Source organism: Canis lupus, chromosome 2 (genome assembly GCF_048164855.1).
Source record: "Canis lupus baileyi chromosome 2, mCanLup2.hap1, whole genome shotgun sequence".
NCBI lineage: Eukaryota > Metazoa > Chordata > Mammalia > Carnivora > Canidae > Canis > Canis lupus.
In genome coordinates, this window is record NC_132839.1 from 16,066,691 (window position 1) to 16,082,331 (window position 15,641).

Sequence of the window (15,641 nt, forward strand, 5' to 3'; positions counted from 1 at the left end):
GAAACTGTGTTTTTGTAGTAGCTTTTTGTTGTTTTTCAACGAGAGGGTTAATTATAGGGATTTAGGAGGCTTTGATTAGTTTCTCAAAGAGGTCTGCAGAATACTATGATGCTGTCAGGAGCATAGTTTACAAGTGAAAGCATACACTGGTAAAATCAGTCAAATAGCAACAAGAACCCTCCACTAGAGATCTAAAATGGGAGGAAAGACTACAGGGTAGACAGTTCTCAAGGAGTGCTGTGGTCTAGAGCAGTGTGCCCTCAACGGCATTGCTGTTTGAGAAAAATCCCAAAAGTTAATAGATTTGTTGGTAAACTGGTGTTCATTGATCAAAAAAGTTTGAGAAACATTGTTTTCTTTTTAATTTACATTATTATAAAATTACAGTGTTTAATATTCTAATTTGCATTGTGAGCCACTTTAAGTAGCATTTAGTATGTAGTGATTCCTAAACCTATTTGATCATAGAATCCTTTTCAAATGAAGTTTGGGATATGCCTTTTGATGAGGACAGACATTCATTTTTCAGTGCAGCACATAAAAAGTAACTTTTATCATAGCTCTGTCATGAAGAAAACTTTAAGTTATGTTCTAAACACTAAGAAAGCAAGGAATTTTATATTATATTTTAGAAAAATTTTTATTAAAATAACATAGGGGAGTAAAAAAATACCCTCAACATGGACTTATTCTTTGTTAGTTGATGGTAAATTAAAATCTTACCCTGGGATCCCTGGGTGGCGCAGCGGTTTAGCGCCTGCCTTTGGCCCGGGCGCGATCCTGGAGACTCAGGATCGAATCCCACGTCAGGCTCCCGGTGCATGGAGCCTGCTTCTCCCTCTGCCTATGTCTCTGCCTCTCTCTCCTTCTCTCTCTGTGACTATTATAAATAAATTAAAAAAAAAAAATCTTACCCTAAAATGCCAATTTAACTTTTATCTATAATATTATTAGGATTTAGGAGAATTTCGTATTTTCTAAGAACCATAGAGCTCATCCCGTAATAGAGTGAAAATCATTATTTCACATATTTTATGCCAATGATTGGTGACCAGCTAAACATAGTTGCCTGTGTATAAGCCTGTATGTCCAAAATTTCCTGAAGGAAGACACTTGCATAGTGTTTAAGAAAGAACAGAGAAAGGCCAGATTAGTTTAAGGGGAAAGTGAATAGACTGTATCCAGATAAGGTTTTCTAGGAAGGTGAGTTGGAGGGGAGGAACAAACAGAATGGTGAAAGAAGAAGGAAAGAAAGATTAATTGAGTGAAAATAAATGTACAGGGGAAATCCTTTCCTAATTTGGTTGACAGTGAAGAGTCTAAGGAACAGAAAAATAGGTATGTATAGGCAAATAGAAATTATGACCTAAGATGTGATGATTAGAACTCTAGTCCTATGAGATACTGTGGGGAAAATAAGACAAGTTTGAGCTATGCTATTCATCCTTTGTGTTTAATTTTGCTTTAATTGGACCTTCACAAAATGAATTTATCACAGAATTATTTTTCCATAAATTAAGAACCTTCACAGTAGCCCTTGGGAGAACACTGAGCTAATAGTAATAGGAAATAAGGACTGCTAATTAATGGACCACTACCATAATCATTGCTTCTTTGGAACAAAAATGATTAGATTTAGGTCATACATATTATTCTGTCCTCTTTCATTATTAAGTTATAAAAGATGCATTGAATGGAAATAGATTTACCATTCACTAAAGTTTAACTTCTGGAATACAAGATTTTTCTAAATCCAGATCATGAAGGTAAGACCTCTTCATATAGAATCCTCAGACCCTATATAATTTTTAAACAAGTAGCACTCAGGTTATAGTGTTTTGACTCTTAAAGATTTTTTGGGACTAGGGGTACTTCTTTGTTTACTTTATAAATACAGTACTTCTAATTAAAATAGAGCTGCACGAAACCTTCTTAATTTCTAGCTAACTATTAAAGAATGAGGAAGAATTCTTAAAGTCTTGAAAGTGTTGCTTATAAATAGTTTAGTTCCAAAGGGACATGGTTAAGATTTAGAAAGCTAAATCAGTCCCTCCAACCATATGAACAAAGCTTAAAAGAAATCAAACAAGCAAAATGAGAATCGAGCAACAGCTAAATGATTCACAATATATTTATTCTCTTTTCTTTCATTTTTGGATCATGATTTTCATGGCAAAATCTTAGAGGCTGATTGTACATGTTTGTGTTCTCTAGCACGCCTGTGGAAGAATGATGGGTGTGAGCAGGGCTGTTTAGAGATAGACTTTAATGTATGTGGGTCTAACATCAATTTAGAGATGAAATAGTTTTTGTAGGTACTCATGGGTGTGTGTGTGTGTGCCTTGCTTTGCTCTTTAAGAACAGGACTAAATTCCAGTTTAAATTGGCTGACAGGTCTCTCTCAAATCATCTGCAAAGGTACCATGACATTTTTTACCCTCAGTAAAAACCTCTATCCTATGGTTAAAAGTCTGATGCCAGCATTTAAAAGTTTGAGTGAGTGAAGTGAATCACCCATTAAATTGGTTTGCTTTTGGAACCTACCTTTTAAATCCATATGATGAAGGCAATGTTTTTTCACTTGGAATCACCAGACCTTACGTTATTTTTAATTGGCATTCTCAGTATTTTCTTACCAAATGCACTTTACACTTTCTTTAGAAGAGTTTACAAATTTTCACATTTGTCTTTAAGCCTCAAGATAGTTCTTAAATACATGTTTTAAGAAGTGACAATAACAAAGGAAGAATTCTTTAAATCCTTGAAAACTTGGTCCCAAGTGCCATTTGGGGAGGGCAGTTTAATTTCTATATGCTTAGAGTATTTTTAGAGATATTTTAGATATATTAGAGGTATTTTTCTATATTCAAGTGGTGGTGTGATTTAATTATAAGAGAAAACAGCATTAATTATAAAAGAGAAAAAATCAACCTTTATTTATTTTAAGTTGGTTTGTTCTTATGAAAGAAATTGATATGACAATTATTTAGACCGAAGTTATTTTTAACCATGATTTCATGAGTTATGTAGTCTAGATTGAACAACTAAGTTACTTCTTTTTAATGCTATCAGAGGAATGCTTCTAAGGTCTTAAAAAGTCATATCCTTTGTCTCTTCATTTTTTCTTTTAAGTTAAATTTTTATTTTAATTTCAGACTTACAAAAAATACTCAGATTCCTCAAATGTTAATATTTTAGCACGCTTCCACATTTGCATCCACTTTCTCTGAAAACCATGTTTTCCCTTGAGAATAGATTACGTATATTTGTCCTTATATACTTCAGTGTGTATTTCTTAAAAACAAGACCATTCTGTTTCATAACCACAGTATAGTTATCCATATCAGAAAATTAATAATCAGGGACACCTGGGTGGCTCAGTGGTTGAGCTTCTGCCTTTGGCTCAGGATGTGATCCCAGGATCCGGGATTGAGTCTCACATCTGGCTCCCTGCATGGAGCCTGCTTCTCCCTCTGGCCATGTCTCTGCTTCTTTCTCTCTGTGTCTCTCATGAATAAATAAATAAAATCTTAAAAAAAAATTTTTTTTAAAAGAAAGAAAATTAATAATCATGAAATAAGAGCATTAGATTGTAGACCTTACTCAAATTTCACCAAATTAACCCAATAATGTTCTTTATAATCAAATAAAGTAAAATACCAATCATGTTAACTTTAGTTATCACGTCTTTTAGACTCCTTTTGGCTAAAACGTTTCCTGGTCTTTGTGTTTTGCGTACTTTTAGAGTACAGACCAGCTATTGTGTAGAATTTCTGTCAATTTGGGTTTACCTGATGTTTCCTCATGACTAGATTCAAGTCATGCCAGACTTTTTAAAGAACAGAACTATATAAGATATGATTTTACAAACAAATCACATTCCTATTTATAACTCTGAGAATCAATATAATTATTTAATTGGCATATTTGCATCAAACAGAATGTTTCTCTCCAGCTTCCCAAAAGAAAAGACACGTAGGAGATTTATATGCATTTCTTAAAAAACAAATTTGGTTTAATTGTTGATTTTATTAGTTTTGATGGCTTATGGAATCACATAGATTGTTTCAATATTTACTGAGAAAACAAGTAAAATGTACAAATATGATAATATTGATCTCTTTCCACAGTTACTCCCGAATGCCCACAGAAAAGAAGAAACTTTTTCCTCTCCTTAGATAAACTCAAATTCTTATCGCAACTCATAAAATCTTTCTTGGAGCTGGAAAAAAATGTTGAAGAATTATTGGAAGAAATATTTGTATTACTGAGGACACCCAGAAATATTTCAGGTAACATGATTTTTTTGTTTAAATTTGTAAATCTATTCTCTCTGTTTTCACTTCTTGCTGCTGAATCTGTACCATTACTTGAAAAAAAAATGCATGATAGAATTCTTTACATGAATTATTTAAATAAATGTTAAATGTAATACACACCATAAAATTACATTTCTATCTTATATATGTGGCAAATTCTATAATTGTAATTGACAAAGCATTGTAATACAATTCTGAATAATGATCTTTAGATGAAATCAAATTAAATTTTTTTTTTTTTTATATTCAGAGAAACGCAGCCTGGCTTATGGAAAAAATAAGCATACTGGATGATCTAGTAGCTCCTCTTCTGCTAGTAGCAGCCAAGTGACCTTGGGCGAAATATTTAAGCTTTCTTAGACTCCATTTTCTCATCTTCAAAATAATGGTGTAGGACTAAACTAACTTTCTCTTTGTTTTCTTTTACTGTTATATGCTTCAAATTTCAATATGTTATGTATGTGAGAATTAAATGATTTAGTGTATGTATTTAAAAGAACGTCTAGTAGGTCACAATAAAGGTGAGCTGTTATAAAAGTAATTCTAATTTTATACAGTTTTTAGTCTTTTTTTTTAGTAAAGATTTTATTTATTTATTCATGAGAGGCACAGAGAGAAGACAGAGTCATAGGCAGAGGCAGAAGCAGGCTCCTTGCAGAGAGACCAATGTGGGACTGGATCGCAGAATTCCAAAGAATTCTTTGTACCCTCTAAGCCACCTAGGCATCCCTATTGTTTTTAGTCTTAGCAAAATCCTTTTGACGAAACCTATGCCATGTATGTTAAAATAATATTTCTAACATTAGAGGTGAAATTCAAAGGCATAATAGTTAAAATATGTTCATATCTCTACTTACAAATATTTTCATCTATATCAGAAAGTTCTCTTTTACATGATACCATGTATCATTTTAAGGACAATAAATATAGTTGGTGGCTGCATTTGCAAAACAAAGTGAGGGAACCAAATGATTAACAATCAATCAGAAAATTTCAAAACCCAGTTTCATAGTAAGGAATTACATTTATTTTAATATGTTTACTTTTGTGTTTATTTTGCCTGGGTAAATAATGTCGGAAACGTTATAGGGTTGAAGTTTCTTTTATATTAGGCATGGCTTACCGCCCTTCTCTGTGTCAGATTAAGTTTTAGTAGCACTGTAAAATTATAAAGTAGATCATTTTTTCAATTTTGGAGAGAATTTGAAGAAAAATTGAGGTGGATTTCAGGTTTCTAAAGCTGACAAAAGTCCAGTAGGAAAATAATATAAATATAAGACAGAAAATATGAAAATTAGAAGACAGAATGGAAAAATAGATTTAATTAGGAGATAATAGGAACCCTAGAGGGTCCTATATATTAAACTGACTGGGTCGAAGAAAGATCTAGTAGATCAATATGACATGCTAATTTTTGATTGACATCTTGGTGCCTCAAGCAGTTGACACTTGGTGTTGCTACTCATCTATAATGCCTGGCTAAGACTTTGCATCTCACATCCACATCTCTAGCAGATCTTTTCTGAAGTGTAGATCAAGAAACAGAGCAGACTCCCAACACATCTAGACTCTTACCTCTTGGGACTCATACTGTTTTGGTCCTAGACCAGGATCTAGAGAAATTAGGTAAATTCTAATAACTTTATTCCTTTAAAGGGAAGCATTAATTCAAAATTATAATTGTATTAGAAAAGTATTATAAAGATACAAAACTCAAATGGCAAACAATTGAAGCAAAGGTTTGATATTACCAATTTCGGAAAAAGAAGACTTATTTAGATTAAAATTGAGCAATCTCGTGATTTGCAAATGCTATATATTTGAGGGAAATGGTTACCATTATTGAATAAAATCAACAGAGAAAATATATAATTATGCTACAACAGTCTACCTTACCCAAATTTGTTATTATATAAGCAGCATGGCAGATAAAAGTAACTTCAAATCCATTAATAAGAATGTATTATAGAAGCATGCTTGTGGGTCTTTGAACAAAGTATGTGAAAGGAATTTTAAAAGACAGGTGTAAGAATGTCTTAAGTACTAGACCATCCCCATATGATATATGTTTCCTCATTGTTGAAATTCATATTTCTTATAACAAAGCTAAGATTGACTTAATGTGACATAACTTTATATAAATGGCTTCTTGAAAAGAATGATTATGAGGGAAATCGTCAAGAAAAACTTAATCAATTCTTATCAAAAGCATCGGTTTCTTAAATCAGGAAGGAAAAGATTCCTTGAAACAGATGATTAAAGAAACCAAATGCATCTTAAGTTACCTGATAGTTAATGTTTTGCTTGGAAATCTTGTGTGGGAGGGAATAAGGGGGGAAAAAGATCAAGTCATTTGGTTTCCTGTGTGTTTCTTTTAATTGGAGCATATTTTGCTAATAAAGATCTTGGAAAGAGTTGCCTACTATGTCCATGTAACCAAAACAATGCGATGAAAATGAGGGCTTTTTTTTTTTCTTATTGTCCAGATGTTTTAAAAATATCCAGGGGCTTAACATCACATAGAGAAAATATAAAGATAATTAAATATTTTACTTTTTACTTTGATGTTTACCACTATATTGTCAATTTAGCTAAATTGGCAGTGCTCTTAGTAATTTGAATATGATGCAATAGATTTTGTAGAGACATAGAAGTATTTTTAGAGAGAAATATTTATTATTATATATATATTTCCTTTTTTTTTTTTTTTGGGTCATGACTTGATAGTTTTCTATTTTGGTCATTTCAGCAAATGATAGGACATTATTTGACTATAATGGTACCTTACGGTATTTCTTTTAGGTGATCATATCTTCTGGAGTGGGCTCAGATTTGATTTATGGGGCACTTCTAATGCTCCTTTGGAATAAAGTTGTTCTTTGGGCAATTCCTCAAATTTTCCAAAGGTGGCATCTGAGATTTATCTAAACCAGGAGGTTTCTTGGCCCTCATTTTTCTTTAGCCCCAGCAATGACAAAGAGCAATGGCTGCTTCAATTGGATGTAAGAAGAACACTTAGGGTTTGTCTCAGAAGAATCAAAGATTTCAGATCTTCTGAAAGATTGTTTGTACTCTTAGGGGGTCTTAAGAGGGGTCAAATGGCTTCTAAGAGTTCCTTAGCTAGATGGTTAAGGGATTGTATTAGGGAGGCGTATGTAGTTAAGGTAAAGAGGCTCCTAGGGTTTGTAAAGCTCATTACACTAGGACTTTAGCTGTTTCTTGGGCAGAGAGGTCGAAGGCTTCCACATTGGAAATTTGCAAGGTGGCCACCTGGGCTTCTCTTCATACTTTTTCATAGTATTATCTCTTGGATGTAGTCTCTTCCACAGATTCAGCTTTTGGTGGGAGGTTGCTTGTGAGCCAGAAAAGAACAGTGAAGAAAAGAAAGACTTGTAGTTCCCACTTAGAGCTGCCAACAAGGCAAGTTGCTTTGTAGTGCACACAATGGGAGCCTATGAAGACCAATTTGGGTGTGAAAGTGGATGTCACAGGGAAGTACTGCCAACCTCTACTCTCTATGAAAGAAAGCGACAGTGTGGAAACTAACCAGAAATGTAAAATGAACCACAGTGAACTCTTTAGGGGGAGACTATTTAGCAGCTGGCATTCCTGTGACCCTCTGCACTCTACTGAGGTCCTTAATCTGGGCATACTCTTAAGGAAACCAGTGTTGACTGCATACAAATAAGTATGTTTTATAGTGATGAGCCAAAAATGAGCTACTTCTCTAGGGAATGCAAAGTATATAGAGTTTTCAATATATATTTAGATAAAATAATTTATCACACGTTCACAGAGCTCGTAAAGTTTGACAATGCCAAATTTTGATATTGACCATTTTGAGTTCTAAACAAACACAAAAATGCCTTAATTCATTAAAACCACAAGGTATTTATTAGTCTAGAATCAATCTTACTACCTTAAAATGATCCCTTTTGCTCTTTACATAGGATTATGTTTTCAATTTTTTTTTAACTTTCTGGGGAAAGATTGTATTCTAAAAGTTATCATAACTGCTTGATAATTCATTTTCAATATTATATGGAATTGCTTGCCGGCAAAAGAAGTCTTGAGAAGCTTATCTTTTTTTCTTATTCATCTTGAAAATAGACAAATGGTTCGCATAACATCAAAGCATGCTACTTTGAGTGAATAAGCATAATGTATTTGGAAGTGAAATGATAAATATAAGATAATTAACTTTTTTTTATAAGTCTCAAACTATAGCTGCATAATGGCAGATAGTTATTTCCAGAAATAAATCTGCAGAGCTTGTACCTTGAACTAGTGTTATTTTTCTAGAGTTAAATATCTTTTTTTTTTAAGATTTTATTTATTTATTTGAGACACCCAGAGAGAGAGAGAGAGAGAGAGAGCACAAGCAGGGAGAAGGGTCAGAGAGAGAGAAGCAGACTCCTCACTGAGCAGGGAGCTTGATGTGGGGCTCGATCCCAGGACCCTGAGATCATGACCTGAGCTGAAGGCAGACACTTAACTGACTGAGCCACCCAGGTGCCCCAAATATCTTTTTACATTAGCTAGTTTTATGAGTTCTCTGTAGAAAAGTAAAGTGACATTAAGAATCTAAACGTGGTCCTATAATGTCATTAACTATTTGATCTTTATTACTTCCTTCTTTAAAATTTGTTTTGAATAGTAGTTGATACATTAAAGTAAGACTTTTAATAAGACAAAAGAATATATTGTGAAAATTAAGTCTTTTTCCACTCTAGTTTTCTAGTTTTCCTTTCCAGAGACAACTATTTTGTATATATCCCCAAGTTAAAATAACATGAAATCTTGTCATACTATGCAGAGCTTCTTTTTTATTAACAGTTATATAGAAAGACTTCATTCTTTCAAATAGGTGAGTAACTCTCCAATGATATGTGTACTGTAATTAACCAGTTACTCATTGATGAGCATTTAGGGTTCTGTTTTTCTCTATATTTGCTACCACAAATTATGATACAGCAAATTTCCTTGAACTTTGTCTTAAATGTGCACATGCATATCTGGACAGTAAATTTCTAAAGTGAAATTGCCAAGTGAAAACGTATAGTAGTTAAGAAAATGAAAAGACAAGCCATAGACAGAAAAATATTTGCAAAACACATATCTGATAAAGGGCTTATATCCAAAATATGCAAAGAACACTTAAAATTCAACAAGAAAACAACAACAAAAACTCAATTAAAAATGAACAAAAGATCTAAACAGAGTCCTTACCAAAGAAGATATACAGATGGCAAATAAGCATATGAAAAGATGCTCAATGTCATGTGTCATCAGAGGAATGCAAAGCAAAACAAAGAGATATCACTACACACTTGTTATAATGGCTAAAATCTGAAACACTAACAACACTAAATTCTTACAAGGATGTGAAGCAACAGGAACTCTCACTCATTACTGATAGGAATGTAAAATAGTATAGCCTCTTTAGAAAATGATTTCATTGTATCCTACAAGCTAAACACTGTCGTATATGATCTAGTAATCACACTCCCAGATATTTACACAAATGAGTTGAAAACTTATGTTCATATAAAAACCAACACATTAATGTTTATAGGAGCTTTATTCATAATTGCTGAAAAAACTTGGAAGCAACCAAGATGTCCTTCAGCGGTGAACAGTTAAATTATGGTGCATCCAGACAATGAAATATTATTCAGTGATAAAAATAAATCAGGTATCAAGCCACAAAAATACATGGAGGAATATTACATTCACACTGCTAGATGAAAGAGGCCAATCTAAAAAGACTATCTATATTGTATAATTCCAATTAAATGACATTCTGGAAAAAGCAAAAGTATACAGACAATAAAAATGACCAATAGTTGCCAAGGGAAGGGAAAAGGGGGAAAGAGGTGAATAGATGGAGCACAGGAGATTTCTAGAGCAGTGAAATCATTCCATATGTTACAGTAATGGTAGATACATAGCATTATGCACTAGGTGAAACCCATAGAATGAATAACACAAAGAATGAATCCTTAATTTCAAAATGAATTAAAGATCTAAATGTGAGACCTGAAACCATAAAAATTCTAGAAGAGAGGATAGGCAATAATTTCTCTGAGGTCAGCTCTAGCAATATCTTTCTAGATCTGTCTTCCTGAGGCAAGGGAAATAAAAGCAAAAATAAACTATTGGGACTACATCAAAATTAAAACTTATGCACAGTGAAGGAAACAATCAACAAAACTAAAAGGCAACCTAAAGAATAGGAGAAGATATTTACAAATAGCATATCAAATAAAGAGTATCCAAAATATAAAGAACTTCTCAAACTCAACACCCCAAAACCAAATAATCCAATTAAAAAATGGACACAAGACATTAACAGACATTTCTCCACAGAAGACATCCGGATGGCCAACAAACACATGGAAAGATGCTCAACATCACTCATCATCAGAGAAATGCAAATCAAAGCTGTAATATCATCTCACACCTGTCAGAACAGCTAAAATCAACAACACAAGAAACAGCAAGCATTGGTGAGGATGTGGAGAAAAAGGAAGCCTTGTGCACCATTGTTGGGAATGCAAACCGGTGCAGCCACTGTGGAAGATAGTATGCAGGTTTCTCGAAAAGTTAAAAATAGAATTAACATATGATCCAGTAATCACACTATTGAGGATTTACCCAAAAAATACAAAAAACAAAAAAACAAAAAAAACAAAAAAACATTAATTCAGCCCTATGTTTATCTACAATAGCCAAATTATGGAAACAGCCCAAGTGTCCACTGATTAATGAATGGATAATGAAGGTGTGAGATATATGATGGAATATTATTCAGCCATAAAAAAGAATGAAGTCTTTCCACTTGCAATGACATGGTTGGAGCTAGAGTATAAGGTCAACTGAAGTAAGTCAGTGAGAGAAAGACCAATACCATATGATTTTATTGATGTGGAATTTAAACAAGCAAAAGAAAAAGAAAGAGACAAACCAAGAAACAGACTCTTAACTATTAGAGAACAAATTGATGGTTACCAGGGGGAGGTGGGGCAAGGGAGAATGGGTGAAAGAGGTGATGGGGATCAAGGAGGGCATTTGGGGCAGCCCGGGTGGCTCAGCAGTTTAGCACCTCCTTCAGCCCAGGGTGTGATCCTGGAGACTCAGGATCGAATCCCACATCAGGCTCCCTTCATGGGCCCTGCTTCTTCCTCTGCCTGTGTCTGTGTGTCTCTCTCTCTCTGTGTGTCTTAATGAATAAATAAATAAAATATTTTTTAAAAAAAGGGGCATTTGTTCTGATGAGTGCTGAATGATGTATGGAATTGTTGGGTTGCTATATTTATACACCTGAAACTAATATAACACTGTATATTAACTATACTGGAATTAAAATAGAAACTTAATAAAAAAAAAATAGAATGAATCCTAATGTAAACTATGAGCTTTTGTTAAATATAATCAATATTAGTTTCTCATATGTAAAAAACATGTCACCCTAGGGCATCTGGGTGGCTCTGTTGTTAAGTGTCTGACTCTTGATATCAGCTTAGTCTTGATCTCAGTCAGAGTCATGAGTTCAAGCCCCACAGTGGGCTTCATGCCGGACATAGAACCTACTTTAAATACACACACACACACACACACAGCCCTTACCAATGTAAGATGTTAACAACAGGGGAACTGATTCAGCAGAGAGAGAGGGAGTATATGGAAACTCTCTCTCTCTCTCTCTCTCTCTCTCTCTCTCTATCTCTTGGTGTATCATAAATAAATAAAAATTAAAAAAAATTTAAAAACCTTTCTTTTTTTTAAAGATTTTATTTATTCATGAGACACAGAGAGAGAGAGGCAGAGACATGGGTAAAGGGAGAAGCAGGCTCCATGCAGGGAACCCCAATGTGGGACTCGATTCCGGATCTTAATAGGTGTCCCTATTTAAAAGTCTTTCATTAATCTGGATTTTATTTCAGTATTAAAATTAATTATTTAGAAGGATCCCTGGGATCCCTGGGTGGCTCAGCAGTTTGGTGCCTGCCTGCGGCCCAGGGCATGATCCTGGAGTTCCGGGATCGAGTCCCACATCAGGCTCCCTGCATGGAGCCTGCTTCTCCCTCTGCCTGTGTCTCTGCCTCTCTCTCTTTCTCTCTCTCTCTCTGTCTCTCATGAATGAATAAATAAAATCTTAAAAAAGAATTAATTATTTATAGTATCATTTTTTTTAAAAATTTAAAAAATTTTTTTTAAAAAGACATAGTGAAGTGCAAGCCATAGAGAAGCCATTTTAGGTTAATGGTATAACACTGATCTAAAGCCCTCTCTATGTTGTGGTGAATATTGAGAAATGAAGCAGGATCCCTAAACTACAGTCCATTGGCCCTTGGGGCTCATGAATGCTCGGTACAAGAAGGCCTAGGAATCCCCAGTAGCGTGTGAGGGTGTATGTATGTGTGCACACCTATCATGCAATCATCTTGAGCATTTGGGATGGAGTAGTCTAACACTTTAATCAAGTTCTCAGGAGTGTTAACAAATCCAAAATGATTAAGTAACACTGGAGTTGAGAAAAACTTTTCCTCACAATATATAAACTCTATTAAAATTTCCATACTTAGGGATCCCTGGGTGGCGCAGCGGTTTGGCGCCTGCCTTTGGCCCAGGGCGCGATCCTGGAGACCCGGGATCGAATCCCACGTCGGGCTCCCGGTGCATGGAGCCTGCTTCTCCCTCTGCCTGTGTCGCTGCCTCTCTCTCTCTCTCTGTGACTATCATGAATAAATAAATAAAAAATCTTTAAAAAAAAAAAAAATTTCCATACTTACCTGTCTAGAGAATATTTTTAAAATTGTACTACTGAGGAATCACTCATGATTATGCTCATAGAACCATATTTAGAAAAAACAAAAAACAAAAACCCACACATCTTCCAGATGATTATATCAGTAACAAGTTCTACTGATAAGAATCAGTAAGATTTTGAAATTTATTTGCTCAGGACACAAACAGAAGCCAATTCTTAAGACGTTAAATTTTTTAAAAAATGCATCAGGGACACCTGGGTGGCTCAGCGGTTGAATGTCTGTCTTTGGCTCAGGGCATGATCCCGGAGTCCCAGGATCAAGTCCCACATCAGGCTCCCTGTGTGGAGCCTGCTTCTCCCTCTGCCTATGTCTCTGCCTCTCTCTCTCTGTGTTTCTCATGCATAAATAAATAAAATCTTTAAAAATAAATAAATAAAAATTTAAAAATGCATCAGAGTTTATAATTCATCATCATATATCAAGTCTAAGCAAAAACAAAAGAAATGCTAACTTATTCATTTCAAATTAAACTATAATTAATAGAACCTTACTGGAAAAGTGGAAAGATCTCTTCTTTTTTAAATAAGATTTTATTTATTTATTCATGAGAGAGAGAGAGAGAGAGGCAGAGACATAGGCAGAGGGAGAAGCAGGCTCCAGGAGAGGAGCCCGCTGTGGGACTCGATCCCGGATCCTGGGATCACACCCTGAACTGAAGGCAGACGCTCATCGGCTGAGCCACCCAGGCGTCCCTGGAAAGACTTCTTTTTGGCATATTTTTTTATTAGGTTTTTGTAGCTGTGGTTTTTTTTTCCCCTGAAAAAGACTTCCTTAATTCTAAAAGACGAAAGGTGAGAAAATATTTCCATTTTAAGAGCTAAAGATTATTTCTTATCCCAGTGTTTGTGTTTTGCCAATGGATTATTGATATACTTATTATTAGTGTAATTTTTCCTGATGTGCTGATATTAACCCATGTAATTTTGTTCTTCATTTTAAGAAAAGAAATATTTATGTGTTAATGAATACCACCATCTCTTAAATGAACCATCCTTAAATTCAGAATTTAAATTTTTTTAAAGGTTTTATTTATTTATTCATGAGAGACACACAGAGAGAGAGGTAGAGACACAGGCAGAGGGAGAAGCCTACTCCATGCAGGGAGCCTGATGTGGGACTCGATCCCAGGTCTCCAGGATCAAGCCCTGGACTGAAGGCAGCACTAAACCGCTGAGCCACCCGGGCTGCCCCAGAAATTAAATTTTTAAATGAACAAGGAAATTAATTTACTTTGTACTTTTACCCTATGTTATCAACATGAAAATGAATTAATGACAGAGGGATCTACATTTTACAGATTGTATATGCATGTATATCAAATATGTTTATAAATTTCATTTAGTTGTATGTATGGAAGGGGGCTCTATATAGGTTGATCCTATAGGTATGGTAATAGTGATAGTGACATCATCCTACATCTTGTTGACAATATTCTCTGCATCTTGATGTGTGTGTGTGTGTGTGTGTGTGTGTGTGTATGTGTGTACTAGGGATAGAGCTTTTCTTCATAATTTTAACATGACTATTAATTCCATTTGGTATGATTTGTTTTTCTTAATGTATGTTTATGTGTTTTCTTTTCTCTTGCCTAGGAATTTCAGATCCATCCAATCAAGAAGTTATTATAGAGAAACCTAGAACAAATGAAACCAGAGTCCTTTCAGAGCAATTGCTACCAGTAAAAGAGGTGAATGAAGAAAAAAAAAAAACTAGTGTGTTGTTTTTTTTTTTAACTCGTATATAATAGCATCATATGTCTGTGAATCCATTATGAGTCAAAATGTCTTGGGGTTTGTCCTTTGCCACTAAAAAAAAAAAAAAAAAATCCTGGTTGAGAATTAGCTTATAAGTCTTGACGAAAATTGAAGTTAGTTGTTCTCTAGCACTGTCTGTTCCGTGGAAGAAGTAGGGAGCTGGAAGTGAAGAAACCTTCATCTTATCCCAGTTCATGGTCTACACTTTGAGAATTTGGGCTATGAAAACTGTCGAAAGTGAGAAGCTGGAAATTAGAAAGGAAAGAGGAAGGAATAGTTTGAACTGGTCTCACTTTAGTGTGCCCAGTCTGGGCCTGTTTGTTCTAGATCCATTGCTACTCCTCCCTTGCTCTGTTTTGTATTCTAGAGAACTATGCCTTCCAGGCTTCCTTGTTTTCTGGATTCTGGCAAGGTTTGGCCAGTAGAAGGTATTAATGGAGGACTGGAGGGTGGATAGAGAGAAACCAGAGTATTTCTTCCCCTCTCTCTTTAGGAACCATCTCTAGTAGTTGCTGTGACTCTTTCATCTACTGTACAGACCTTGCTCTCAGCGCATGGTCCCTTCCTTTCCTGGTTCCAGTTTCACCTGTTGGGTCTGCCTTCCCTTTAACTTAGACTGATGGCCCCAGGAACTACACTCCCATATACAGTCCCTTTTCTTTGTTCCTCCAACCCTTAGAAGTAGCTCCCTGCTGTGTTAATACCTGTCTTGCTTCTATCTCACATTTGGCTCC

General features: G+C 34.8%; 1 protein-coding gene across 5 annotated transcripts in view; it reads left to right on the forward strand.

Moving 5' to 3' along the window:
• Nucleotides 1-15,641, forward strand: part of KIAA0825 (KIAA0825 ortholog) — a 381,348-nt gene that overhangs the window by 98,291 nt on the left and 267,416 nt on the right. For 4 of the 5 annotated variants that reach the window (XM_072791247.1, XM_072791230.1, XM_072791240.1 and 1 more), the window contains 2 exons: nt 4,131-4,292; nt 14,746-14,840. In XM_072791247.1, the coding sequence (XP_072647348.1) occupies nt 4,131-4,292; nt 14,746-14,840 (257 nt within the window). Of the gene's footprint in view, nt 1-4,130; nt 4,293-4,569; nt 4,703-14,745; nt 14,841-15,641 lie in introns of those variants that run through there. The other variant, XM_072791261.1, reaches the window with a different exon arrangement.